The following is a 26,828-nucleotide window of genomic DNA, read 5'->3' as shown; positions in this document are numbered from 1 at the left end:
AGACCATAAAGGTAGTCGGTGAGATGTAAAACGAATAACATTGTTGTTGTAGTTACTGTTTCCAATTCTAGATCCAATACATTAAAAATACAGGCTCTAATACAGACACAGCCACACAGGTTATCCGACTGACTTTGTACATTTTAAATACATATTGGTGTTGAACACGGTGCACGCAATGAGGAACAAGCACAAAAGTTTCAAGACAGATCTTGCAAAATCTCTCATGACATAACAAATTCCTCCCCACTTTTCCCACACCTACGACTGGCATATCGGTGTTGTTAAAAATGTTGTCTGTTTTTTGAAGTTCAGTTCTTAACTTCGCCCCCGGTCTTTCCATTACTACTTTAAAAACCACTGAAGGAAAAATAGTTCACTTCTGCAGTTAAGGATGTTACAAATTACCGTTTTCTTTTAAATCTGTGTATTTTTCCACAGTTATATTATTCCAGCCTTAGTGCAAGCTTTTGCTGACATTTGCGCACAGCGGTAAATGTTTTTCTTTTTCACCTCATGGATGTTTTTCATTTTGTGCAAATGTCGATAAAATCGAAATTTATAAAACTAAGCATTCATAGCCGAGTAAAACGATTAAGATAAATTCGTGATATTTTCCAAAGTCGCTTTACTTTTGTGGATGTAAATTTTAGTAGTTTTGTATACAATTTTCAGGAAAGTAATCTTATAGTTCAATTAATTTTTTTATTAAACGGTTGCGATTCTGATATGTCGAAAGCAAAGCAGTCTCCTACGTTTTGGGGCTCCATAATCTGCATATTGTTCCACAGTTATATTGTTCCAGCCTTTGTGCAAGCGTTTGTTGACGTTTGCGCACACCAATAAATGTATTTTTATCACCACATGGATGTTTTGCACTTTTGTGTAAGTTTGAATAACATGCCGATAAAATCGATATTTATTCGACTAAGCATTGACAGCCGAGTGAAACGTTTCTAATATATTCGTGAATTTACCAGAATCGCTTTACTTCTTTGAATGTAAATTTTAATGTAAATTTGAATAATTCTGTATACAATTTTCAAGAAAGTAATCTGATAGTTCAGTTATTATTTTTATTAGACGGTTGCGATTCTGATATGTCGAAAGCAAAGCGGTCTCCCACGTTTTCGCGTTTCAGAAATGTACATCGAAATAAACAGCGCAGAAGCTTACTTTCTTCGGACCTATTTTCTTAACAGACTGCGCGTAGACCAGCCCTGATGGGAGACGAATGCAGCACCTAATACGATTTGCATGAGGCCGTCATTTGATGAGGGCTTTATTGATTGCTATATTGAAATCGCACAAATTATTCTCAGCATGTCAGTGACGGAATTACATTAGCTTCTTATCTTTCTTCTACCGTTTTTCCCACGCGGTTGCGAACAGTATAGCACTTTTGGGCTTGTTTTACGGCCGGATGCCCTTCCTGACGCCAACCCTACCTGGAAGGATTTATTCAGTATTGCGTGTTTCTGTGGTGGTTGGTAGTGTGATGTGTTATCTGAATATGAAGAGGACAGTATTGGAACAAACACAGACAGCCAGTCCACGAGCCAGAAATTTTAATCACATGTGATTAAAATCCCCGACCTGGCCGGGAATTGAACCCGGGACTCTCGGAACCTAAGGCCTCGGCACTGACCATATAGCCAAGGAGTCAGACGACGGAGTTACATTATATCTGGATTTATTTTCCTCTAATTACTGCGGGCGGAAACGGACAGCTGTTCCTCAAATTTCGTGTGCCTGTTGACCAAGTTTCCTCCGGCTCTTCGCTTAATACTATTATGTACTAATGGCTGGCAAAAGTATATTTTGATAGTTTCAGTGTAGAGAGTAACTTCAGAGAATCGCAATACATAACTTGCTAGTACTAATCGGATCCTATCTGCTTAGCTTGTTTCCAGTCAAAACTGCTGGGTCAGTTGTGAAGCCCCAAATAGCACCAAGATTCGCTAACAAGCTAGAGAAGTAATACTGTCGCACAATTTCATTCCTCGGGTGGATAAAACTGACAGCAGAAAAATAACTTGTCCGCCTCCACATTGTCAAACACATACCGTGCCGAGATCTGAATCTGAGATACACGTCTTATACAAGAAAAGTGTCTTGAGCAGCCAGTGCATTGCCACCAGATTGATAGCGAGAATTTTTTTTATTTAGCGTATGGATACATTACTAAAGAATTAATATTTACACTAATTACCTCATAATAATAATAATAATAATAATAATAATAATAATAATAATAATAATATCCAGGCCACAACTGTAGTCTGTTGATATCTTTGCCATAATTACGAACTCAGGTGGATCGCCAGAGAAAGCTCTCAAAAGACATTCTTGAACTACACGGTGAACAGTCTGTTTTTCAGTGCCACAGTCACAACTTGAAGTTATTTTTCTTCCACTTGTGCAGGAACTCAACACACATGCCAGTACTGGTTCTTATTCGGTTAAGAACTGACCCGATCTTGTGTGACAATTCAAAGCCAGTTGGTTGTTGCTCACGTCAGCAGGTTTAGCATTGTAATTCTCCTGCACTTATCCCCTATTCGTTTATAGGAAGGGGAGTTACGGATTGGAATAACTTATCAAGGGAGATGTTCAATAAATTTCCAATTACTTTATAATCATTTAAGAAAAGGCTAAGAAAACAACAGATAGGGAAACTGCCACCTGGGCGACTGTCCTAAATCTAGATCAGGATTGATTGATTGATTGATTGATTGATTGACTGATTGATTGATTGATTGATTGATTGATTGATTGATTGATTGATTGATTGATTGATTGATTGATTGATTGATTGATTGATTGATTGATTGACAAGGGGAGAAGAGCAGTTTGAACATGCTTTAAACTTACATGTTTTGTACCTGAGGACTACTACTACTACTGCTGAACAGTGTTCATTCTGTCCCTGAAGGGCCTCCTAGACGGTAACGCCGTCTCTCAGACGAGAGAGATTAAGAAACGGTGAAGGTGAGGGGGTTGGCGGCCGTGGCCTATACTAGGAACTACCCCGACATACATCTTGGTGCAGGAAAATGGAAAACCACGGAAAACCTTTCTCAGAACAGCCGACGGTGATTACCAGTCCCTCTCCGACTCCTGAATGCAGAGGCGCAGATACACGATAGAGTTGTGGCCACGCCTCCTCTGCTCGGTTGGCCGGTCGGAGTGCAGAGCTGTCGGACCACGAACCAGCCGTGGCCACTTGTGGGCCGAGACCCACTCTGCAACCGCTGACCTTGTACCTGCGCTGGGGATTCGTATGTGCACCTATCTCTTCTTAGCGCTGCTCGCTCGGTCTTGTTGGGTGTAAGGTTGTGTAAAACTATTTGATAGCCGGGCTGAGTGGCTCAGACGGTTAAGGCTCTGGCCTTCTAACCCCAACTTGGCAGGTTCGATCCTGGCTCAGTCGGGTGGTATTTAAGGTGCTCAAATTCGACAGCCTCGTGTCGGTAGATTTACTGGCACGTAAAAGAACTCCTGCGGGACTAAATTCCGGTACCTCGGCGTCTCCGAAGACCGTAAAAGTAGTTAGTGGGACGTAAAGCAAAATAACATTGTTAAAAAACTATTTGATTAATAAAATGACCGATAGTCTAACACAGAGTTCTTTCGTCTTTCAGATGAGGAAAACAAATAGTGCACATTCACTCCACAGCAGAAATATGTTTGAAATCGTTTTCATTCAACAGGTAACAGCTCAAACTGAAACGCAACCTTCCTGATCTGTCAGGAAGCAAGGGAGATAATAGCATGTGAGTGTCGCGATCTCTTGACAGCTTACAAAAATGACAAATTTCAGAACAACTCTTTAGTACTTTAGTGTCGAAGACAAGATCTTAGTTAATGTGTCCTGTGTGTACATGTTGCTTTTGTGTAGAATATGCAGCAGAATATTGCACAAGCCGAAAAAATAAAACGCCCACACCTTTTCGAACAAAAGCTTACTTGAAACAAAAATATTCCCGGTGTTCATTTAGCTCTTTTTCTTTTCAAGTACAGTCCAATCTCCATTACTCGAATTTTCAGTATCTCGAAATAACTTACATTTCCCGGCCATTTGTTTATTCTTCATGTGTATTTAATTTTTCTAATATTCGAAATTCGGTTACACGAATTTCTGGATTTCTCGAAGCAAACATTTCCTCCCTTGAAGCAAAAAAACACTCTGTAACTCGAATTTTGTGCAACATTAACTGTGCAATACGACATTTATGGTTTGTGAGGAACAGTTAACAAGATTACTAAACAAAGGTTTACAGTGATGCTGGGAGCTAATATGAAGGGAACCGAAAAACTAAAACTTCTAATGATCAAAAAATCGGGGAAGCCTCGCTGTTTCTCGGATGTGCATTAATTACCGGTCACGTACGAAAGCAACCCCCGAAGTCGCGGATTACAAGGAGAAGTTTCAGTGTGAAGGGAGGGAAGGTTAACAGTAACAAACAGGAAAGGCTAACGGAACCTTTCTAAGGGTGTTAATGGAGGTATATTTCTTGTTTCACTGCTGTATGTACTGTTTCCTGTCTTCTTAAACGTTACTATGGTAAGGGTTATAACTAAAGTGATGCCGTAAAATAGTGTTTGTATATTTTTAAATACGATACTGTTAAAAATATATTCAGTATAAGCCCGTAAATACATTTGATTCAATTATGTGCTATGTATACATGCTCAAAAACGGTATTCTCTATACCTTTCTCAAGCAGTGACAAGACAAGATTGTGTTAAGTTAGGTTAGGTTGATAACGAAATTTCCTCCCAACTCAACTGAAATGTTCTTTATAGAGGAGGTAACGTTGCTTTCCTCTTCGGACGAGTTTTTGCAGATTTTTCTTGCTTCTTACACATCCTAATTGAATTATATCCATACGAATCGGACGAAATAAGACCATATGAATAAAATGCTGCGTTTGTCTTCTAACACCAGCTACGTTATTAAACGCATTATTCGAACTTGCCATAATTCTAGGCTAGTGACTCCTCACCCGACCTGGGATCTCCCAGCCGGCTTATAGGGTGGGGCCGGCCTTCCCGTGTTCTCGTCGGTCGACTTACCTATGAGTTTTTTGAAGATTCAACGGGATTGTTCTGCCTCTGGTGACTTCGCAAAAATTCTGGATTAAATAATCCGAACTATAAAAAGAGAGGCTAGCCGCGGACAGTCAGTCAGTGTTGGACTCGGAGTGACAGTTGGGCTCCGAGGTGGAGTCAGTGTGTTGGGTTTCGGTGGTTGGGCTGAGGGCGACAGAGGTGTTGGCTGTCGCTACTGTGCCACCGATGTCTGAATGAGCGAGCTGTTTTTGTGGTGTCGGAGAGATCGGTGAGTGCATGAACTGGAGGCGACAGAAAGGAAGACTTTACTGTGTGTTCATGTATTTCTTTGGACTGAGGCAGAGCGAGCGAAGGTAAATTGACCTGTGTTAATGTTCGCTGTTGTGAGTATCGTCTTGCTGTTGCATACTGTTGAGCTGTTTAGTTGTTGACTGCATGTGACTGAGTGAATCACTAGACTGTATGTGGAATCGAACCAACGAACAGTCGTCGTCTGTTGTGTAGCCAGTGGCACTGTGTTCAAATCCAGCGGTCTAACACAGCTGCTGTACGAGTTGACTGGACTGGGAAAAGTAAAAGTAACGATTATAGCCGTCTCTAGGTAATTCCAACCGGCCGGGACTTCCTGGTCTGTGTACAGAAGAGAGGTTTGTAAATAGACAGTAATTAGTGAGTGTGGATACTCATAGTTGGTTAGCATTGTGTGTGTGCATTTATTAGGTCATACTGAAATAAATTATAGTAATGAAACAGATGGAGTTTTATTCGTAAAAGTATGTTTTAAAAATGTGCAACTTTGACTTAATGCATGTCAGCTCCGGCCAATTCAGTTGTAACTCATTCATGAATTGACTATTGAAAATAGTACATTAAAAACTACATTATTAAAGATTTGACCTGAGAAGGGTTAATATCTATAGGGAACTAGTGAGGTGCTTGTTCATGTCAGAAGGCTGTGATCTCAAGACATCAGCGCTCATTACAGGCGGCTGAGACACTTGGCAAGTGTCAGGAGGCCAAGACAGTTTCTTTGATCCCGTTCTGTGCTGTTGAAATGAGACATTCACAGTAATTCCGTTCATTACAAACTAGTGAAGGACTTGGCTGAATGTCTCTGCAGTGTGCGTGCTCTTTAAGCCGCTCCAACCCCCCACCCCCTCCTCCCTGTTCGCAAGATGCCAGGAATGATAACGACGGAGAAACCGACACCAAAGCCCCTGCAATGAAATATAAACTCTCCTTCCGCCTTTTGTGTAAAACTAGACCCTTATACGGGTCTTGCGTTACGGAAATCTACCCTTCCACTAGATGCTCATCTGAGAGGGGGAAATTTAGTGTAACTGTCTTTATCGTACAATAATTTCTGATTATGTTCTTTATTAAAGCCCTGGAAGTTGTGCTCGGTGTTGCGCAGTCAGCGTCTTAGGATATAGTAAAATGCAACACCGGGTGATTCAAAAGGTGGCGCAAAAAACTGAACCAGACCACTCAGGAGTCCAAGTACAGCTAATTTCGAATAGGAACATGTAGACTTACCCTAGAATAAAGTAGATACTACGTTAGGTCAAGCCTGGAATTGTCAGAAACGACATAATGGATCATCATCATCGCATAGGGCAGCAAGCTTTCACCAAAATCATCCCATTCCTCCATCAGCTGTCCTGGTTAAGATTATGTGATAGACGTAACTACCATACTGTATCTCTTCTGCATACAATATTGCAGACAGGTAAACCAGATTACTTCAGAATATATTTCAACTAAGGGCGTCTCGTCTTAAGGAGCAATTTCTTTTTTTTTTGTTTTTTGTTTACAATTGAGTTTTCGTCGCACCGACACAGATAGGTCTTATAGCGACGATGGGATCGTAAATCCCTGGTAGTGGAAAGGGAGCGGCCGTGGCCTTAATTAAGGTACAGCCACAGCATTTGCCTGGTGTGAAAATGGGAAACCACGGAAAACCATCTTAAGGGTTGTCTACAGTTGGGCTCGAACCCACTATCTCCCGGTGCAAACTCACAGCTGAGCGCCCCTAACCGCACGGCCAACTCGCTCAATGTCTTAAGGATCACACGAGCACCTGAACACCATGGTAATCCCAAAACTCTTGAAATTTACACGATATTGTATGATGAGAACAGGATTTCTGTACGTTGAGAACGTATTTACGAAGTTGTAAGTGCCGATTCACTCTCCACTTCCATTTTAATCACGCGTAACACCAGCCATCACAACCCCGTTTTGAACTACAAACCTCGGCGTATTGCATAGCTGCAGCACGAAGGGGGAATGCCGTGGGTATGGCGAATATGATCACAGTTTCACGGCACTGCCTGTTCAATAATGCATCCGATAGCTGCTTCACGTCGAGCAGGCAGTGGATTACGGACCGCTGACCCGCTTCCAGTGCCTTCTCTAAAAGTTCTTTTCAAATCTCAATGATGGCAGCACGTATCGCGTAGCCCGTGTTAGTAGTTGTAGATCACTTCAAATTCAACTGAGATTGTGCCATCCGTTTTGTGACACGACTTACCGTTTAACCACCAAATACCTCGAAATGAAGGTCTGCACCGTCATTAAAATTTCCTCCATATTTCGATATTGCAAGTGAGCAACTAAAAGGGCTGTCGCCCCAGGGTCTTTATCCAAGTCTGACATTGTTTCCACTTACTTGTGACAGACTACTCACTTTCGTCTTTTCGATCTGACCAGTCTTAGACAACTTTTGTTCTCTTTTGACCTCCGTGGTTTAGGTTTGCAAGACCCACGGATATTCATCTTCTCGCCCTTCACAGTCTTTCCCTTTCCCTTTTCCTATACCCACATTATTTGAAGAATCGAAACTATTCCATCTCTTTTCCCTCTGATTCGTGTTAAGAAGGAATGGTTGCCTAGATATATTTCAGTTTAAAAGTAATCACAACCATCATCTGTTTATTTTGCTATCTGTTTAATGTCGCACCAACACAGAGCTTTCGACGATGTTGGGACATGAAAGGGCTATAACTGGGGAAGTAGTGGCTGTAGCCTTAACTTATGTAAAGCCACAGCATCGAAAGTGGGAAAACCTCCTTCAGGGCTCGAACTTATTTTCATCTAGTCAAGTCGCTCGTTACATACGAAATATTTATGTTTTACATGATATTTTTTTTATTTGCTCTATGATCCTGTAATGTACGATTACATCTTTCTGTATCTGTAGCTACAGATTAGCTCGCTGTACACAAGAAAACTCCAGGTGTTCGAGTACAAATGTAGAAATGTTCTACTGTTGTTACATATTTAATTCCCGTTGATTCTTTATATGTTTATTAAAGAGGTGTTCTTCTTTCCAGCGCCTTGTGCACCGACAGTGATTCCCGAGGAGTGCAGCGCCGAAAACAACAGTGTTACGATAGCGTGGCAGCCTCCACCTACCTCGTTCGTAGAGGGGTACGTCCTGGAGCTAGACGACGGCAACGGCGGAGAATTCAGGGTAAGTGTTGGCAGAGAGTTTCGTATTAAGGATAAACAGCCTCATCTTTTTGTTTCCTTATGCCCATTCATAGAGTGCGCTGGAACTTGTTCATTGGCTTGATCACTTTCGTCTTCCTATTCTTCCAAAACCTCTTCATGTGAAATCACTGTGTTCCCTCTTCTGTTCTTCAGATCACTTTTTACCGGTCCTCCTGCTAGTTTTCACCACAAATGAGGCCCCTAGAATAGCAGAGGCGTATGCGCCAGAGTGTAGTTTTTTATTGCAGCTTGTAATATGAAGCGTACTGCTTCATGCCTGCTAAGTGTGAATGGTCGATACTCCTTGGATATGAACGAACTCACCATTTGACCGGCCGGGCTGCAGTTAAATCTCGAGAATAGTAAAGGCGTATGAGCCACCCTGCCAAACGGTAGAGCCCTGCGCGGATATACAAAATAACATCCACATCCGCATCCACAAATTGTTATCCGCGGATACTATATATATTTACCTACAGTATATTACACCCAAGGTACTGAAACGGATAGATCTGTTAACATAATACAATAGGCCTGACACCTGGTACCAGTCACAGGTTTATGAGGGATTTTCTCTTTCGACAACTACCGACCTATTGACCTATGTTCCTTTCTTCCACTAATTGCGGGCTGAAGCCAGTTAGGCTTAGGTCAGATTTACGCCTTTATGATCTCAAGACTCTACTGTATATATCACCATTCTCCCATACCAGTATCACGGGTCACCTAACTACAGGCAAGAGTATACATGGGTGAAAATCAATAAACATCATTATTTAATAATTATCAGCAAAATTATCTGCAGTGGCATACAGTTTGTATCCGCCAAGGCACTAACTTCGCGGATATCTGCGGATAAATCCATGCAGGGCTCTACCAAACGGGACCGGATATCTGTCGAGTTTAATCTGTTGCGTGTGAAGACAGTTGTAACATGCAATCTGGTGGCTTGTAGCTCTCGGATTAACGTTTATTAAGTGCATATAGTGTTGTGCATTTGAAGTAGTGTTGTGTATTGATAAAAAGTAAACTCATGTCCTCATCCCGAGGTGGTGCAGCTCTTTTAAGCCACAACCCCATTGGAGGTGAACTGCATGTACCATTTTAACCTCATACCAGCCCTCCTGTCATTCTAAAATTTTTGGCAGTACCGGGAATCGAACCCGGGCCCTTGAGGACGGCATCTAACCGTTACGCTACGGATACGGACTGTGTATTGATGATACCATTCAATAAACCTTTAGTGCTTTTAGCGTAATGATGTACGTTTATTAAGCACAATGAGCGATACACACCGTGATTCTACGTCTCATCACGTAAGTCATCCTAGAAAACGCTGCAAGCAGAAACACCAATGGAAAATGAACGTGGCCAAGAAGAAGAGAAAAACTGCTAAAGAATACTTAAGTGTGAAAACAAGCCATGTTGAAAATGGCTTGTCGGTGTCGCTGTTTTCAGAAACTGGGTCAGAATAAAGTTAATGATATATTTCAAACTTTTTTTCTGCTATTTGTTGTACGTCGCACTGACACAGATAGGTCTAATGGCGACGAAGGGATAGGAAATGCCTAGGAGTGGGAAGGAATCGGCCGTGGCCTTAAGGTACAGCGCCAGCATTTGCCTGGTGTGAAAATGAGAAACCACGGAAAACCATTTTCAGGGCTGCCGACAGTGGGGTTCGAACCCACTATCTCCCGAATACTGGACACTGGCTTCAAACATTTTGGGACATAGGGGATGACAAACTACAGAATAATTATTTAAATAAACTAATGACAAGTGTGGATGCAAAAAAGATCGCGTAAAAAAGACAGGCCGCCTCGCAGATTGCGCACAGTTGATTATAAAGTGATTCATGGAAAAGGAGTTACAACGTTTGCGCAGTTGTTTTTCGCAACATGCATAGCGTGAGTAAAAAGCGACTGCGCATTGCTCGTGACAAGGTTACAGGAATTGGAACCATTGATGTAGATCATCGTGGCCATCAGGAAGAGACAAAAAGAGCGGGGGGGGGGGGGGGGAGAGAATGCTTGATGATACACACTATTTCCAATGAAATCTCATTTTTCAAAAATTTGTTGGTTACATCCTTATACCGGGGAGGACTTCAACTGTAGTTTTTTGTGGCAGGCGGGTTTATTATGTTAGCTACAGAAATCAGTCGATCCCTCTGTGTATCAGTGGTTATCCTCGGATATTGTAAATATTTAATTACAGAATATTATATCCAAGGAAGCCTCCATGGCTCAGGCAGCAGCGCGCCGGCCTCTCACCGCTGGGTTCCGTGGTTCAAATCCCGGTAACTCCAAGTGAGATTTGTGCTGGACAACGCGGAGGCGGGACAGGTTTTTCTCCGATTTTTCCTGTCATCTTTAATACTAACAACACTCTCCAATACAATTTCATTTCATTTCATTTCATAAATCATTCATTAATCGTTGTCCCAGAGGCGTGCGACAGGCCTCGGCAGCCGGCACAATTCCCATCCTCGTCGCTAGAAGGGGGCTTCATTCATTCCATTCATAACCCGGTCAAATGACTGGAAACAGGCTGTCGATTTTCATTTTTATATTATACCCAAGGTACTGAAGCGGATAGATCTGTTAATAGGCCTGATAGCCACATAGTCACAGGTTTTTGAGGGTTTTTCTCTTGCGACAATTACCGACGTATTGACCTTTGTTCCTTCCTTCCATTAATTGCGGACAGGAGCCAGTTAGGCTACGGTCAGATTTACGGCTTTATGGTCCCGAGGCTCTTTATGTATCACCATTCTCCCATACTACTGCCAAGGGTCGCCTAACCACAAGCAAAAAAAGAAAAAAAAGAGTATACCTGAGTGAAAATTTATAAACTCCATTATTTAGAAATTATCAGGAAAATTATCCTCACTGCTATACAGTTTGTGTTCGCCAAGACACTAACTTCGCGGATATCCGCATTTGTGCAGGGCTCTATAACATACATGGATTTCTCCAGATTTTCTGTAGTCTTAGATATAATAACAATATCATCGTCAAATCTCAGGGTTTTGATTTCCTGTCCTTGGATTGTGATTCCCTTTCCAAATTCTTCTTTGATTTCCTTTATCGCCTGTTCTATATAAACATTGAAAAAGAGGCACAAACTGCTTCTTTTCTTGAATTTCTGCTTCTTTTTCAAAGCGTAGGTAAACAGGCAGCCGAAACTAATCACCACAGACCTATGGCTCCTATGTCCGCAATACTTGTATTTGTACCATCTAATATTCCCTTAATTTAAGAAACAAAGTTTTTTCCGCACCTTGTAGACACCTATACTCATGTAAAAACTAAAAGGTAATCGCTGATTGATGCCAGTGTAATGGACTAGTATAACTCGGAAACAATTCTCTAACCCATGGGTAAATAATGGAATTATCGATTATTATTGTTATTATTATTATTATTATTATTATTATTATTATTATTATTATTATTATGACTTGTGAGGTGTGGCTATGAAGTTGTTTACATCTATTGGTATTAGTATTATTATTTATGTAGTTATGTCCGGACTTTATTTGTGGTCTTATTACTTGTGTGATATTTGTGAGGTTATGTCATGAAACATCTGCTGTATGTATATTAATATGGGTTTAAATAATGAAAGAACACGTAATTAATAGTATATAATTTATTATAACCTCTATGTATGATCTGTACATCCTCTGTAATGTTGTGTAACACACGGTAATAGTCCAGAACAAACGTATCTTTGGCACTAGAGAGTTATAGAAAAATCAATTCATTGTAAATAGGTTATTGTAGACTCTCGAAATTACGAGAAAACACGCTTCTCATATTCTTCTAGAAGCCTGGCCAGGCAATGTATATAAAGAGTCAGTTTTGAAGGCTGAGTGGAGTTATTTTAACGAGACTTGACTGGAAGTCATGTTAGCCGAGTGTTTGAAGTCAACTGTGTAAACTTTGTTGGGTTGGTAGTTGGTTGACTTGCAAGTGTTGCAGTCTTCTTCTTATTCTTCATAGTAGTGTTTTGTTCAAGACGGCAGTTTATTAGTTTGTGTGTGTTTAATGTGTAAATAATTTGTAAACAGAATAGTGTATACAGTTGACAGCATTGAGTGCGTCTTTGTGGCTACAACAAGATTAGTCAATAGTGCTTTCAATCGCCCCCTGTTGCTGGCTAACGCCGATGACGGTAGTTTCCCGTCGGAGGGCAGCCGGTTGCCGACAGAATGAAAGAGCGAACCTACTAACAAATGGATTGCAAGCCAGAGCTTATCAGGATGAAACGATTGGCGAGCTCCAGGTAGATCTACAGATAGATGGCGTGTCAATGGGCCGATGACGGCACATCCGTCATGCTGACGACTCGTCACAGATAATTAACAGCCTCCCCAGCACGGCCTGTTATTGAATTAAGGTGGGTGCGTTCATAAATTAATCCTAGGAAGCAGAACGTATTTACTGCTGACATGGATCAATTATTATTCGTTGGAATCTCGTTTTATTCATCGATATTCACTGTAGGGCAGTAACTATGGGGTGTCATTTCGCCCCCTCCCCCAATCCCCGTCCGACTGCGTGATTTGATATTACACGAATATTTTCTAAGCGGGTACAACAAAAACGATACAATAGAAATACGGAATATATGGAATATGTAAAGCCGTTTGTTTGATTTCTGCCGGGTTATAGTACTGTACAGGACAGAGGTGCTCAACCTTCGTAAATCTTAGATCACCTCCATGAAATTAGTTGAGTGGTGTTCGGTTCCATGGCTAAATGGTTAGCGTGCTGGCCTTTGGCCACAGGGGTCCCGGATTCGATTCCCGGCAGGGTCGGGAATTTTAACCATCATTGGTTAATTTCACTGGTACGGGGGCTGGGTGTATGTGTCGTCTTCATCATCATTTTATCTTCATCACGACGCACAGGTCGCCTACGGGCATCAAGTCAAAAGACCTGCACCTGGCGAGCCGAACATGTCCTCGGCCACTCCTGGCACTAAAAGCCATGCGCCATTTCATTTCAGTTGAGTGGCGATGGTGGCGGAAGAGTGTGGCCACACTGCCCAGACCACCGCCCCGAGAAGATCCGAATGGCATTGCAGGACAGATCTGCGTAGTCCTCGGCTCTGGCGCAACAGTGGAGCAGTGTAACACATTGTACACTATCAGGAGTGACAGTCCGTCGCCGTTTATTACAGTCTGGGTTACCGGCGCGTCGTCCACTTCTCCGTGTACCTTTGACTAATGTGCATAAACATGTTGTGGTGTATGGAAAGACATCACAGGGGACAGGAATGGCAGCAGATAGTGTTTCAGACGAATCCACGTTCTGTTTGTTTGAAAATGATGGCCGCATTTTAGTTCGCCGCAGACAGGGGGAGAGGCATCACATTGACTGCATTCGCACAAGACATACAGCACCAACTCAAGGTCTTGTGGTGTGGGGTGCTATTGGGTACAACCACCAATCACAGTTGGTGCGTGTCCAGGGCACTGTGACCATTTTGACCTAGGTGAATGATATACTGACCCTTCTGCACGACACCCCAGACGCCATATTTCAGCAGGACAATGCGCGACCACATGTTGCTGCACGAACACGTGCCTTCTTGTTGTCACATAATGTGAGACTGTTGCCCTGGCCTGCCCGATCACCGGACTTGACGCCAATCGAAAATGTGTGGGATATGGTGAAACGACGGGTGCGGCGCTGTGACCCAGTGCTAACCACCAAAGATGAACTGTGGCACCAGGGGAATATAGCATGGATGGCTATGTCCTAGGACGGCATTCGCGCCGTATACGCGTTGATGCCATCACGCATGGAACAAGTTATGTGTGGCCATGGAGGACCCAGTGCCTAAAAGGGGTCCCTGGAACTGTCGACTGTGGAGCGTGGGTTAGTGACTACGTTCCCCTACCTGAGTCTGGGATTGCTTCCACTTGTGCCAGGCTCCTCACCTTCATCTTTCCTATCCGACCTCCCTTGGACAACTCTTGTTCTCTTTCCCGCCGGTATTAGAGTTGTGTGGCCTAGGATGTATTTCATCTTCACGCCCTTCGTAGCCCTTGCCTTTCTTTTGCCGATACCTTCATTTTCCGAAGTGTCAGACCTCTTGTATTAATTTCCCTCTGATTAGTGTTAATAGTTATACTTTCTCTTAAAACAGTGGTCACCACCACCGCCACAACCTGGGAGGCTCGGGTTCGATTCCTGACCCTGTCAGATGTGGTTCCTACTCGCCTTCCTTGAGGATGCAAGTGTCTGAAAAGAGCTGCGCCACTTCAAGGAATACGAGGACGACTTTCGTCCACAGCCACAACTATTAGCTTTCATCCTCGCAGGCCCGGGTTCGATTCCTGATCCTTGTGAGAGCTGGACTATTGGAAAAAAAAAGAAAGAGATCCATAGGAAGCAACTGAAATGTGGATGTGGAGCAAAATGATAAGGACATGCTGGACTGAAAAAAAGACGAATCGAGATGTTGGAAAGGAAATCGATGAACAACGGAGACTGATAAAGGATATGGAAAGAAGGAATATAAAATTTGTGGGTCATATCCTGAGACATAATGACTTCCTACCTAGTGAACGTCTTTGAAGGAAAAATACTAGGAAAGAATAGAAGAGGAAGACCTACTTCGAGGATGTGAGGAACTTGACGGGATGATGATGATGATGATGGTGGTGGTGATGATGATGATGATGATGATGATGATGATGATGATGATGATGGTTGACATTACTTTAAAAGAGCATGATTTTTTCAGTACCAGACATTTATTATTTCATTGTGTCTTTGCAAAATTGGCAGGTCATTGCCTAGCTATTGCCGTGGAACCCTAATAACAGACCAAGACTTTGCTTTTTAAAGGGTTTAATTGTCCTGATGTGCACCGGTACAGATTTCCCTGTTTCGCGTTTACAACGCTCTTTCATGTGTACGAAGCGGTGTATTCTTGTGGATAATCCAGAGAGTTTAAGCTGCATTCAAAGAAATACCACCTAACATTAACTCGTTATACAAATAGAAAGTGACAAGTATTTCATACATCACAAGTTACTTTGTGAATTTAATATTTGGCTTGAGTCTCATTCTATTGCGTCTCCATTAAAAATCTTTGATAATGTTCTGAGAGTTTGTAAATCGCTCTATCGCTTTGCGAGAGTGAAACTGTCATGAGCAAATTCTTTTCAGTTCAGCAGCGAAAACTTCGTTAAAACAAAGTCGAGCTTTTATCACTGTCGTTTTGTTTCTGTCACGGAGAAAATAATCTTGTCATCTGCAGCCCTCTTCTTACTGCAGGCCTCTGCCATAATCTACGTACACTATATAAAATAAGAGCTCAGAATTTAAAAAATAATGGTATTTTTTTATCGATTGTGTCCACAGTAAGAAGGAAATGCATTTTTGTAATTTTTCGTAATCTCTTTCTGCCTGTCTGCATGTATGTATGTATGTATGTATGTATGTATGTATGTATGTATGTATGTATGTATGTATGTATGTATGTATGTATGTATGCGCATCACGAGAAAATGGCTGAAGAGAATTTAATGAAAATCACTATGTAACCTAGGGCTATAAGGCACTACAATCTAGGCTATATGTAATTATATTCACGCTAAGTGGAATGATAGTCTAGGCGAAGGCCTAAAATTCAATTCTCAATAATCTATGTTATTAGTGGTCCTATCGATAATTACTACATAACTACAGTCGAACCTCGATGTCTCTAACCCCAATTACTCGAATTTTCAGTATCTGCAAGTAACTTAAATTTCCCGGCCATTTGTCCTATTCTTCGCGTGTATTTATTTCTCTATTACTCGAAATTCTGTTACGCAAATTTCTCGATTTCTCGAAGCAAATATTTCCTCCCTTGAAGCAAAAACGATTCTGTAGCTCGAATTTTGTGCAACATTAACTGTGCAATACGGTATTTGTGGATTGTGAGGTACAGTTAACAAGTAAAGAAAGGGTTACAGTGATGCTGGGAGCTAATATGATGAGAACCGAAAAACTGAAACTTCTAATGATCGGAAAATCGGCAAAGCCTCGCTGTTTCTCGGGTGTGAATTAATTACCGGTCACGTACGATAGCAACCGCATGACAAGCTCCATCAAGTCTGCGTGATAATTAGAGTCCGGATTATTAGGTGCTGATAGCTTAGAATGCAAACTTACTTAAGCCAGTAACAAGTATACCCTACACTGTACAACGGCTATGCTATGAGATTTGCATGGATATTAGGGGTACAGACTATAGAACTCCTTGAATTTATGCTACTCTTCCTACATTGTGGTACAACGGGTTGCATGACACTTCCTACAAACCAAATTACTTTGCCTTCTAACCTATTACCACCTACAAATTCGAGGTATAGTGATAATGACGAGAAGTTTTAACCTGAAGGGAGGAAAGGTTAACAGTAACAAACAGAAGAGATTAACAGATTTTTTCCAAAGCTGTTAACGGAGGTATGTTTCCTGTTTCACTACTGTATGTACTATAACCTGTCTTCTGAAAAGTTACTATAATGTGTTATAATTAAAGTAATGCCGTAAAATAGAGTTTGTTTGTATATTTTTAAGTACTGTTAAAATTAATGTATTCAGAATAAGCCCGTAGATACACATGATTCAGTTATGTGCTGTTCATGCTCAAAAACGATATTCTCTATACCTGGAAATTTCGATAACTCGAAATAAAATGTAGCTCCCGAGGTGATATGAGATATAGAGGTTCCACTGTAAAGTTATTACATTCCCGATCATTTTCCTTATACATTTTTTCCGGACCGGTTATGATAACAAAGATATTAATGAATTTCGACGTTGTTGCTAACTCCATACCAGTGCCGAGCCACGAGAAAATGGGTGAACAGAATTTAATGAAAATCGGTATGTAAATTCGGGGAATAAAGCACTACAGACTAGGCTATAAATAATTATATTCACGCTGGTTGAAATGGGAGGGGAAGGCACCTAAAATTTAATTTTTAAATTAGGCCTACCTATGTTATTATGCAATTTAATAAAATCCTATTATCAGCGCGTACTCGACTTCATGTAGAATTTTGTATGCAATGTAGAATTTCGTAGCGAAGCTCGGAGACACGAGCTAGTGAAACAATATACGTGATATGTGTTCTTCATGTCATTTACATTTCGGTTCACTCTAATCTTCTACTAGTTATTGTTCAGGTGGTACGCGTGTAAGGTTCAACAGCCAGACCGCATGTGCTTTAGCATAATGCTGCTCAGTAAATAGCAGGGCATAGGGGATTTGTAGTGTAAGGAGGACCCGGTCAGCGATGTGTATTATCGTTGCCTACGTGATCAATAATAAGGCCTCCGTATGGCAGCTTTCACAGTGCGAAATACGTTCTAGTTCCAGAGTCGTCGCTAGACTTTGTGTTAGCCCTCCACAGTTTAACACAGACGTATATGGAAACTGTGGAGCAAAACGTTAAGTTTGTGAGGTTTTAGGTGAGATAGGCATTAAAATTAATTATACAAGGCGTTGATTTGTATATTCAGCTTGTGGTAATTATATACTGTAATTTATATTTAAACATAAAATTAAGAAATGTGTTGGTGCATATTGATTAATATATACAAGGTTCTGTATTTAGCACCGAGAGAGTATTTACTGTAAAAATTCTATTCACAAGGATGTCTGTTGCTCGTGATAAACAATGGTTTAATGCTGTGTATCATTCTGCAAAAGTAAACTTCAGAAAGGTAGTGGAATTTCTTTCCACAAGCAAATGCAGAATTAAGAGAAAAATGGGTCAAAATTATATCACGACCGGGTGACGAGAAAAATGGCATGTGGCAACCTTCTGAAACCGCGTGCTTCAGCATTTCTACTAAAACTAGTCGCATTCAATTCCAACACTTTATTTCAGGGTATCCATCGTATTTGCATGGCGAGAGTAGGCTGTGTGAATACTGAAGTGTTTTAAAATATACTATGGGATATTTTCAGTTTTACTAGGACGTGAACTTTTCGGTTTCATGTATACCACCTTACTCGTATGATCTCTTGGGTGATACGTTTAATTTTTTTTTAAATTACACTTCATAGAAATATCACTCTTGTTCTCAAAACGTAATGGTTTCTCTTTGTAATGTGCTTTTATATATAAGTTATTCTCGTAATGCCAATTGGTACCGTGCTGAGGAATGGAGGGATAACCTGATATCTAGCGGCGCAATTTGAACTGCCGCTTCTCTGTCACGGCCGACTTGATGCATCGCTCTAGCTAGCTCCAGCGCAACAAGGAATCCAGTCGGCCGTGCTCTGTCAATTTAGTACTTGAAACTTAGCCTACAAGGATTCCTTGCAGGCTAAGCTTGAAAAGACCGCGCATGCAGAGACCTTTACTTATCTCGTAGGCAACGATATTACTAACATCACGGCCGACGGGATCCCTCGCTGCGCTCTTTGAGCTAGCTAGAGCTACGCATCAAGTCGGCCATGCTAATATTCTGACTGCTCACGGTATTCTCACTAGAGGTCACCAACATCAAAACTATTATTCATCTTTCTTCTGCCATCTTTCTTCAGGGTGCATGTTCCTCACTGGCCATTTTCCGTGCCCATGTTTTTCTAGATATTTCTCCAGCTTACCATTGCCATCTATAACATGAAACAACATCAAGTAAGTCAATTTTAAATGTTTGTATTTCCAGGAAGTTTACTGCGGCAAGGAGACGATTTGTACAGTAGATGGCCTCCACTTCAACTCCATGTACAACGCACGAGTCAAAGCGTTCAACAGTACAGGAGAAGGCGAATACAGCGAGTTGATTGGCCTACAAACAGCTGAGGGTGAGTCATTTATATATGTCTTATTTTCTTTAGAATATCCTCTTGCATGGATTCAGATTCTCACGAATTGAAGAGGGAGTGTCATACACTGACATGCCAACAGTCATGGGATAGTAACTTAGGGTGCTATTCATAGTCGTGTTTAGTCCGGACTAAAGCCGAACCAACCACGGACTAAGAGCAGAAGAAAATTTGTCTTATTCATAGACGGCGTTTCCTGTTAGTCCGAGGATGATTTGGCTTTAGTCCGGATTAACTTTAGTCCTGATCTACAGGTAGTTTAACCAAGGAAAATCTTACGGAACATGGAGGTCGTACGTGAATTTGCGGTTAATTCGCGAAATAAGCGGGATGAGAAGATATATGAAAATGTATGCAATACGACCGATTATGTTCCTGAAGTACGACAATAATAGGCCGCTAGGCTCTTACCTCACTACGGTAAAGTTTCCTGCTGAAGAAGAAGAAGAAGGATGAGCAATGAGAAAGTTTCACGATATTGCTCAGTTTTCTCAAATAATTATTTGAGTTATATTAATCTGTTGTCTGCAGTAACACCCTGAGGTATTGACGTCCGAAACGGGGGAGGGGCTTACGGTAAGCTGTTTCCAATATGGCGGCGAGATAGTGACGGGAAGTAAACATGACAGTGATCGGGTGTGCGTCTGTAGGATTTATTAAGTATTCAAAATGTCTTTGGTGTCGTATGCGCAACTGTTGAGAGTTGTCGGAGATTTCACGCGTCCATTGGTGGAAGGGAAAGAAATATTCAAGCGTAATTACTTGATATGTGTAGGTAAAAAGTTTGAAACCGAAGATGAAACTGGTGTTGTAGCGTTGTGTTTACAATCATCCCACATCGATTCAAAACCGCACAAAGTTAATGTTGTCTTGAACAAGGGGGTGAAAATGTGAAGTGGAACTGTATATGTAAAGAGGGTTTGTCAGAGAAATGTTACCGTTGACACGCTGATTCACCTTAACAGTTAAGCTGCTGTAATTTTCCACTATTAGAGGTTATGGAGTAATTTCTTGTTGATTTGGTCCATGCCAAAGCCTTAGCCAGGTGACGGGGGAGTTGCCTGTTTTATAAACTGTAATCTTGGGGAAGAAAGAAAATAATAATTCTACTAAGTAAATGTAGTAAAGCAAATAATTCCTAAGCTTTATACAGGCTTGTGTTGGAACAGCCCACATAAACTTAATGTTCTTCCGTTTTTACCATCAGCACAAAATTTAGAACTTAGAACCGACAATAATAAGTATAAAAATTATAACTACCTACAGAATATGTAGACCAAAGTTGGAAAATTATAATTTAAGAGTACTATAACCTCTACAGCCACAGCTGTTTGGGGTTGAAGTATACTTGGTTTGTCCAATTCTACCAAATAATTAGGTTGTGGCTTCTAATTTAAGATGACCGGGCGAGTTGGCCGTGCGGTTAGGATCGTGAAGCTGTGAGCTCGCATCCGGGAGATAGTGGATTCGAACCCCACTGTCGGCATCCCTGAAGGTGGTTTTCCGTCGTTTCCCATTTTCAGACCAGGCAAATGCTGGGGCTGTACCTTAATTAAGGCCAAGGCCGCTTCCTTCCCATTCCTAGACCTTTCCTTTCCCATCGTCGCCATAAGACCTATCTGTGTCGGTGTGACTTAAAACAAATAGCAAAAAGAGTTAATTTATGATGGAAAATTACTACATATTAAATGCAGCGCTTAATTACTACCAGTTAAAGATATTACTCACATGTAGATAGTTAATTTACTGTCGGCTGTTACACATATGAAGAAGTTTACAAAGAGCGGATTACATTCTATGTGCGGCACAGAAATATTAGGCTACAAGTTTATCAGTATTTTTGATGTAGCTAAATCTTTGTGAATACAAATTAGAGACAATAAGTATCAATGAGTACAATAAACAGTACCGATACCTACGCTGTGGAAAGAAGTCGTCTTCACAAGAATGCATATACTGTCATATATCGCGTAACGCGTTTTCCAATTGACAGCGCGGAAACCCATCTTTCTCTCTGAACTTTTTGTACAGGAAAGTAGTGAACAGATTTCGCATCCGTTTTATACGATTTGCAACCGTATACAGAGCAGCACCTCCTGAAATTTGACAATTTTCTTTCTGTTTCCATCACGACGTCAATGCTTCGCCATGTAAATAAATCTCACCAGTCACTATGTTGCAGCTTCAACATTCTACCGCGTGGCTGCGCCATCCAACTTTTCTGACGTCAATAACATATATAGTTAAGTTAGCGTGGGGGGCCATGATCGTTAAAGCTTGAATTTGTATTTTGATCTGACAGCGTGGTTAGCAGGTTCGAGTCGCGTTGGTCGAAAATACTTTTACTACCAGAATGTTGACCGGCAGGATTGGGGAGGTGGTGGTATACAAGTTCTAATCCTCAGTGGCGGTTCGTGACATTTTACTCCGGCAGGACTGTGCCGCCATCTCTTTTCCCTCCCCTATCGGTCCAGTTTTCAGTGACGATATTTTTAGATTAATAATAATAATAATAATAATAATAATAATAATAATAATAATAATAATAATAATAATAATAATAATAATAATAATAATAATACGATGACACTGGATGTATAGAAATGTGCTTGCACTTCAACACTTCAACATTAATTAATTAATTAACTACATTACAGTGGCATTTATGCACACACATTAACAGGCTAACAGATAACGCAACCCCACTGATCACAATCACAAGTGATAATAACAGTTATGAAAACAAATAAATAGTGCACTCCCGAATTTCTCTCTGCTTGCTTAAATATCAAAGCCTGACAACGTACTCAACAATTTGACCACCCTACAAATAGTGCCGTCACGTCATGGTTACATTTTGAACCTTTATTTTAGCTTCTTTACAGAACTAAATTGTTTAAATACTCAGTATAATCGAATTCAAAGTGTTGTAAAATGTTTTGGAATTAATACCTAACAACAGTTAATATAATAAGTAATAATCGTATGGCCTCAGCTACCGTGTGCAGACATTTCGATTTGACGCCATCTGGCTGTCTGCTCGTCAATTTTGACGTTCCGTTTTACTCTAGGTCCGTTAGATGGCAGACAGAGTAAACCGGATCTCTCTTGGGCGTCTATGACTGAGATTTAATTTTGTCGGGTAAATAAAAAATGTATCACCAGAGATCTTTTACATGCCGACATCGTACGACATGGACTTTTTTCCGCCCTTCAAAAATCCGACTACCTCTGCCGGGTTTGAGCCCGCTGTCTTGGAATCCGGAGGCCGACATTCTACCACGGACCCACAGAGGCAGCTACAACAGTTAATATAAGACGTGGAGGGAAAAGCCTAGGAACATCGGCATGTTGCTGAGGGCTGCGCCGTTCAGTGCTTACACCCGCCTGCTCTCTTCCTTCCCCTGACAAGCCCACATCGTTCTTCCAGGCTCCTCCCGCTCCCCGCACACTGGCAAAGTCTAGGGGTCTACTCAGGGCTCTGCTGGCACAGTCCGAGCGCCTTACCACTAAAAAGAAAACATCGTGCTTGCTGGACAGCAGCCGCGGTCTGAAAACCTTTGCTGTTTTCTTGAAAATGTAAAAGCAAAATATTTACAGTCGAAATATTAAAGATAACATTGTATAACTGAATACCACACCATATAAGTTCGACTTCGCTAAATTTGTCCATCTCTTTATGTAATCAATTACAAAGCGTAATAACGTTAAATGTTTTTGAAAAGGCGACGGGGCGGCGCCTATAAGCCCTTCACGCACGAACCGCCACTGCTAATCACCAGATTTCGTGCCAAAAGCCTGGATTAAATTCCAAACCTCTCCGCATTGCTCATACGGAGCGAGGTCATATGACGCTGTTGATGGTGATTTGTCCGTCGGATGGAAACGTAAAGACTTGAACAGACCTCTCCGTACTATTCGACAGGAGTAGGCTATGTCCCAACACCCGATTTCACCTTCATCATCATCATCATCATCATTTCACACTCAGACGCGCAGGTCGCCCATGGAAGTGAAATAGAAATAACTGCACCAAATGAGCCGAACATATCCTCGGACACTCCTGGCACTAAAACCCATACGCTGATTATTATTATTATTATTATTATTATTATTATTATTATTATTATTATTATTGCCCCCTCTGTAGATTAGTGGTAGAGGGTCGGCCCCTGCTCTGCGTACCAAGATCGCAGATGATGTCGGAATTTTTTTTTTTTAAAAGTCTGGTGACATTACATTTGGTGTTTATCCAAAAAATAATAATTCAGTCAGTCATAGATCGCCGAAGAGACGTCTGGTTTACAGTGGCATCTGGTAGAGTAAAACGAAACGTCGAAATTGATGCGGAGGCAGCTTAGATGGCGTCAGATTGAAATGCCTGCACAATGTAGCCGAGGACATTATTATTATTATTATTATTATTATTATTATTATTATTATTATTATTATTATTATTATTATTATTATTATTATTAACGGATGGGTTTTTGAAAATACTCTGCCTTATTGACTATAATGCTATTAAGTTATGGAGTAAGAATAGAAAATTCAACTTCTTACTGGAGTATTTGTTGAACCATAGGAAGATACTATTCGGAATTTCGTGTTGATAACCCGAGGGTATTATCTTGGTTATTGTTTTGTTCCGCGGCGGGGCTGCCTCTCCACTTCTCGCAGTTAACATGAAGTCAGTGGGTACAACCACAGAACGTGACAGTCACACGAAGTGATGTTCTTAATGGGGGTCAAATAATGAGACCTCTGCAAGTGGCTGGTCCAGATTTACTCTACAATAACGTGCCATGCGGGCTGGAACCCGAGAGGGGCACGAGTTCCCTTCCCTTGTGTTTGAGCCCGTATAACACTGTCATAGGGACGTAACCACAGGCGCTTCTTCTGTACCTTTGACAAAGTCTTATGAAATGAAGAGCAACCAGTCAAAACGTGTAAGGTCCATTACTGGAATTTTTTCAGGAGAAGCGAAAAATATGAATCCGTTTTCACAGTTACTTTCTTACTGGGATACTGAATTAGATGTCATGTTGAAGGAAACCAATAATAATTTATTGGGGGTGTTAGAAAGTTAATTTATATTTTGGACAATATAATTACGTTTTGGTCTATTTTATAGGACATATTTTTGACAAGTTTACTGTACTTTTGTCATTATCAGTCCACATTAATTTTAATACCTGAAAATTATAACTTACAAAATTAGAATTTCACTATCTTCAAATTTACCATACCTACTTAGAACAGTATAAAATATACTTTGAAAAACTGATTCAGTACAATAATTTGTTATAGGCAGAATATTATTATCTAGAACAGGCTACATTTATTGCATTTTATGCATTTTGTGAAAGGAAAATAAAATTAAAGTGTGTCATTGGTGGATATTATACGTTCTGATTCAGTCACCCGCGTGGACAATATGCGATTTGTTTTAACCGATCACATTCAAGATATTGTTTCAATGTTACAATATATAAACCAAACCAAAGCCCATGGCGCAACAGTCCCGAAGGGACATGGCCTACCAAGTGACCGCTGCTCAGCCCGAAGGCCTGCAGATTACGACCTGTCATGTGGTCAACACAACGAATCCTCTCGGCCGTTATTCTTGGCTTTCTAGACCGAGGCCGCCATCTCATCGTCAGATAACTCCTCAGTTGTAATCATGTAGGCTGAGTGGACCTCGATCCAGCCCTCAGATAAGGTAAACATCCTTGACCTGGCAGGCACGCTACCACTACACCGCGGGACGGGCGTTACAGTATATAGGTAGATAAAATTTGAATGGCAGGGACGGATGCAGAGTGGGATTTGGCCCACAAGTGGCCACGGCTGGTCCGTGGTCCGACAGCTCTGCACTCTGACCGGCCGATCAGAGGAGGGATGGCCGCGATTCTGCCGTGGCTCTCTTGCCGTCAGCTGTCTTGAGAATGGGTTTCCGTGGTTTTCCATTCTCCTGCACTACAGCGAATGCCGGCACAGTTCCTAGTATAGGCCACGGCCGCCAACCCTCTCACCTACTCCGTGCATCTCCTTCACCGTAACAAATCTCCCGGCCAGAGGGACGGCGTCACCTTCTAGGAGGCCCGCCTTCCCCTTCAGGGGAGGGATGAAAACATTTTAGTAGTAGTAGTAGTAGTAGTAGTAGTAGTAGTAGTAGTAATCTGAATGGGGAACACGTAGAGCACGAAAAATACTCCCTGAAACGTCATCAAACTCAATTTTGTCCAGAAGTGGACATTGTACACTTTGATTGGTTGCTTCTCAAATGTCATTTTATTACATCTACATCATAATCTCGGAGAAAATAATGGATTTCTCTCATCACTAGACCGCGGATTTTGGGCAAAATCCTATTTTGTTTTTTAAAAGATAACTTAAAACGAAATTGTATGTCCACGTTTCATGTTATTATAAGATTAGAAACGGCGGTTGTACAGTGCCTAAAAATGCCTAAATTGGTGTTAGAACCTCTACTTGCCTATATTCCTGTAATTCCTATTTGTTATCCTTAAATCGATTAATTTGTTAAGGGGGGAGACCTAGCTCAACACGGGAAAAAACAGGCCAATATTCATTCGATTGTTAAATATGCTACATACGTTGTTGAAAAATTCTGCACATATCGCAGTATTGGCATGCTTCCTAGCAATCAGAAACAACTGCAATAATTTCAAAATTCTAATTATAATATCTTAAAATAAAATTTCCCGCCTTTTTAACAAAATATCACGGTTTCCTTCATAACTCTCTTACTGTTTCACGGATAATAACGATTTTTTCAGGGTTTCCTCCCATAGTGTTGTACTACAATCTGTACCTCATTCAAGTCAATGGGATTTATATTAGATTTTATATAAAATATTTACTTTTAGTATTTTCAGGTGCGCGGAATAAAAACTCGACAAATATATCTAAATCACAATCTATGTTAGTGATTGAGGTTCATTTTGTAGGTGGGGGTTTGATATACACTTTAAAAAAGGAAAAGTACGAAAATTCTTATAAACTTGGAACTTATAAGGGAAACAGTGATATATTGTTAAAAGGGCGGGAAAGTTAATTTAAGATGTTATAATTAGAATTTTGACATTATTGCAGTTGCTTCTGATTGCTAGGAAGCATGCCAATACTCGGATATGTGCAGAATTTTTCAACAACGTTTGTAGCATATTTAACAATCGAATGAATATTGGCCTGCTTTTTCCCGTGTTGAGCTAGGTCTCCCCCCTTAAATTTATTCCGAGAAACTAAAATATTTGCCGAATCGTTTTCAGTATCTTGAACAGTATATTCTTGAAATATTTTTCAAACAAAATATGTAAACTAGACTCCCCGGAGTCCTTAGAAACCTCCCGCAGTAAATACACTCACTGTCCGTGTCA

General features: G+C 41.0%; 1 protein-coding gene across 1 annotated transcript in view; it reads left to right on the top strand.

Moving 5' to 3' along the window:
- The window catches only part of Trim9 (E3 ubiquitin-protein ligase Trim9), a 343,327-nt gene that overhangs the window by 228,540 nt on the left and 87,959 nt on the right, over positions 1 to 26,828 (top strand). Inside the window, exons 6-7 of the mRNA XM_067153370.2 lie at positions 8,412 to 8,551; positions 19,266 to 19,404. Of these exons, the coding sequence (XP_067009471.2) occupies positions 8,412 to 8,551; positions 19,266 to 19,404 (279 nt within the window). The remainder of the gene's footprint in view (positions 1 to 8,411; positions 8,552 to 19,265; positions 19,405 to 26,828) is intronic.

Source organism: Anabrus simplex, chromosome 9, assembly GCF_040414725.1.
Source record: "Anabrus simplex isolate iqAnaSimp1 chromosome 9, ASM4041472v1, whole genome shotgun sequence".
NCBI classification, from domain to species: domain Eukaryota; kingdom Metazoa; phylum Arthropoda; class Insecta; order Orthoptera; family Tettigoniidae; genus Anabrus; species Anabrus simplex.
This window is presented reverse-complemented; position numbering and strand designations above follow the sequence as displayed.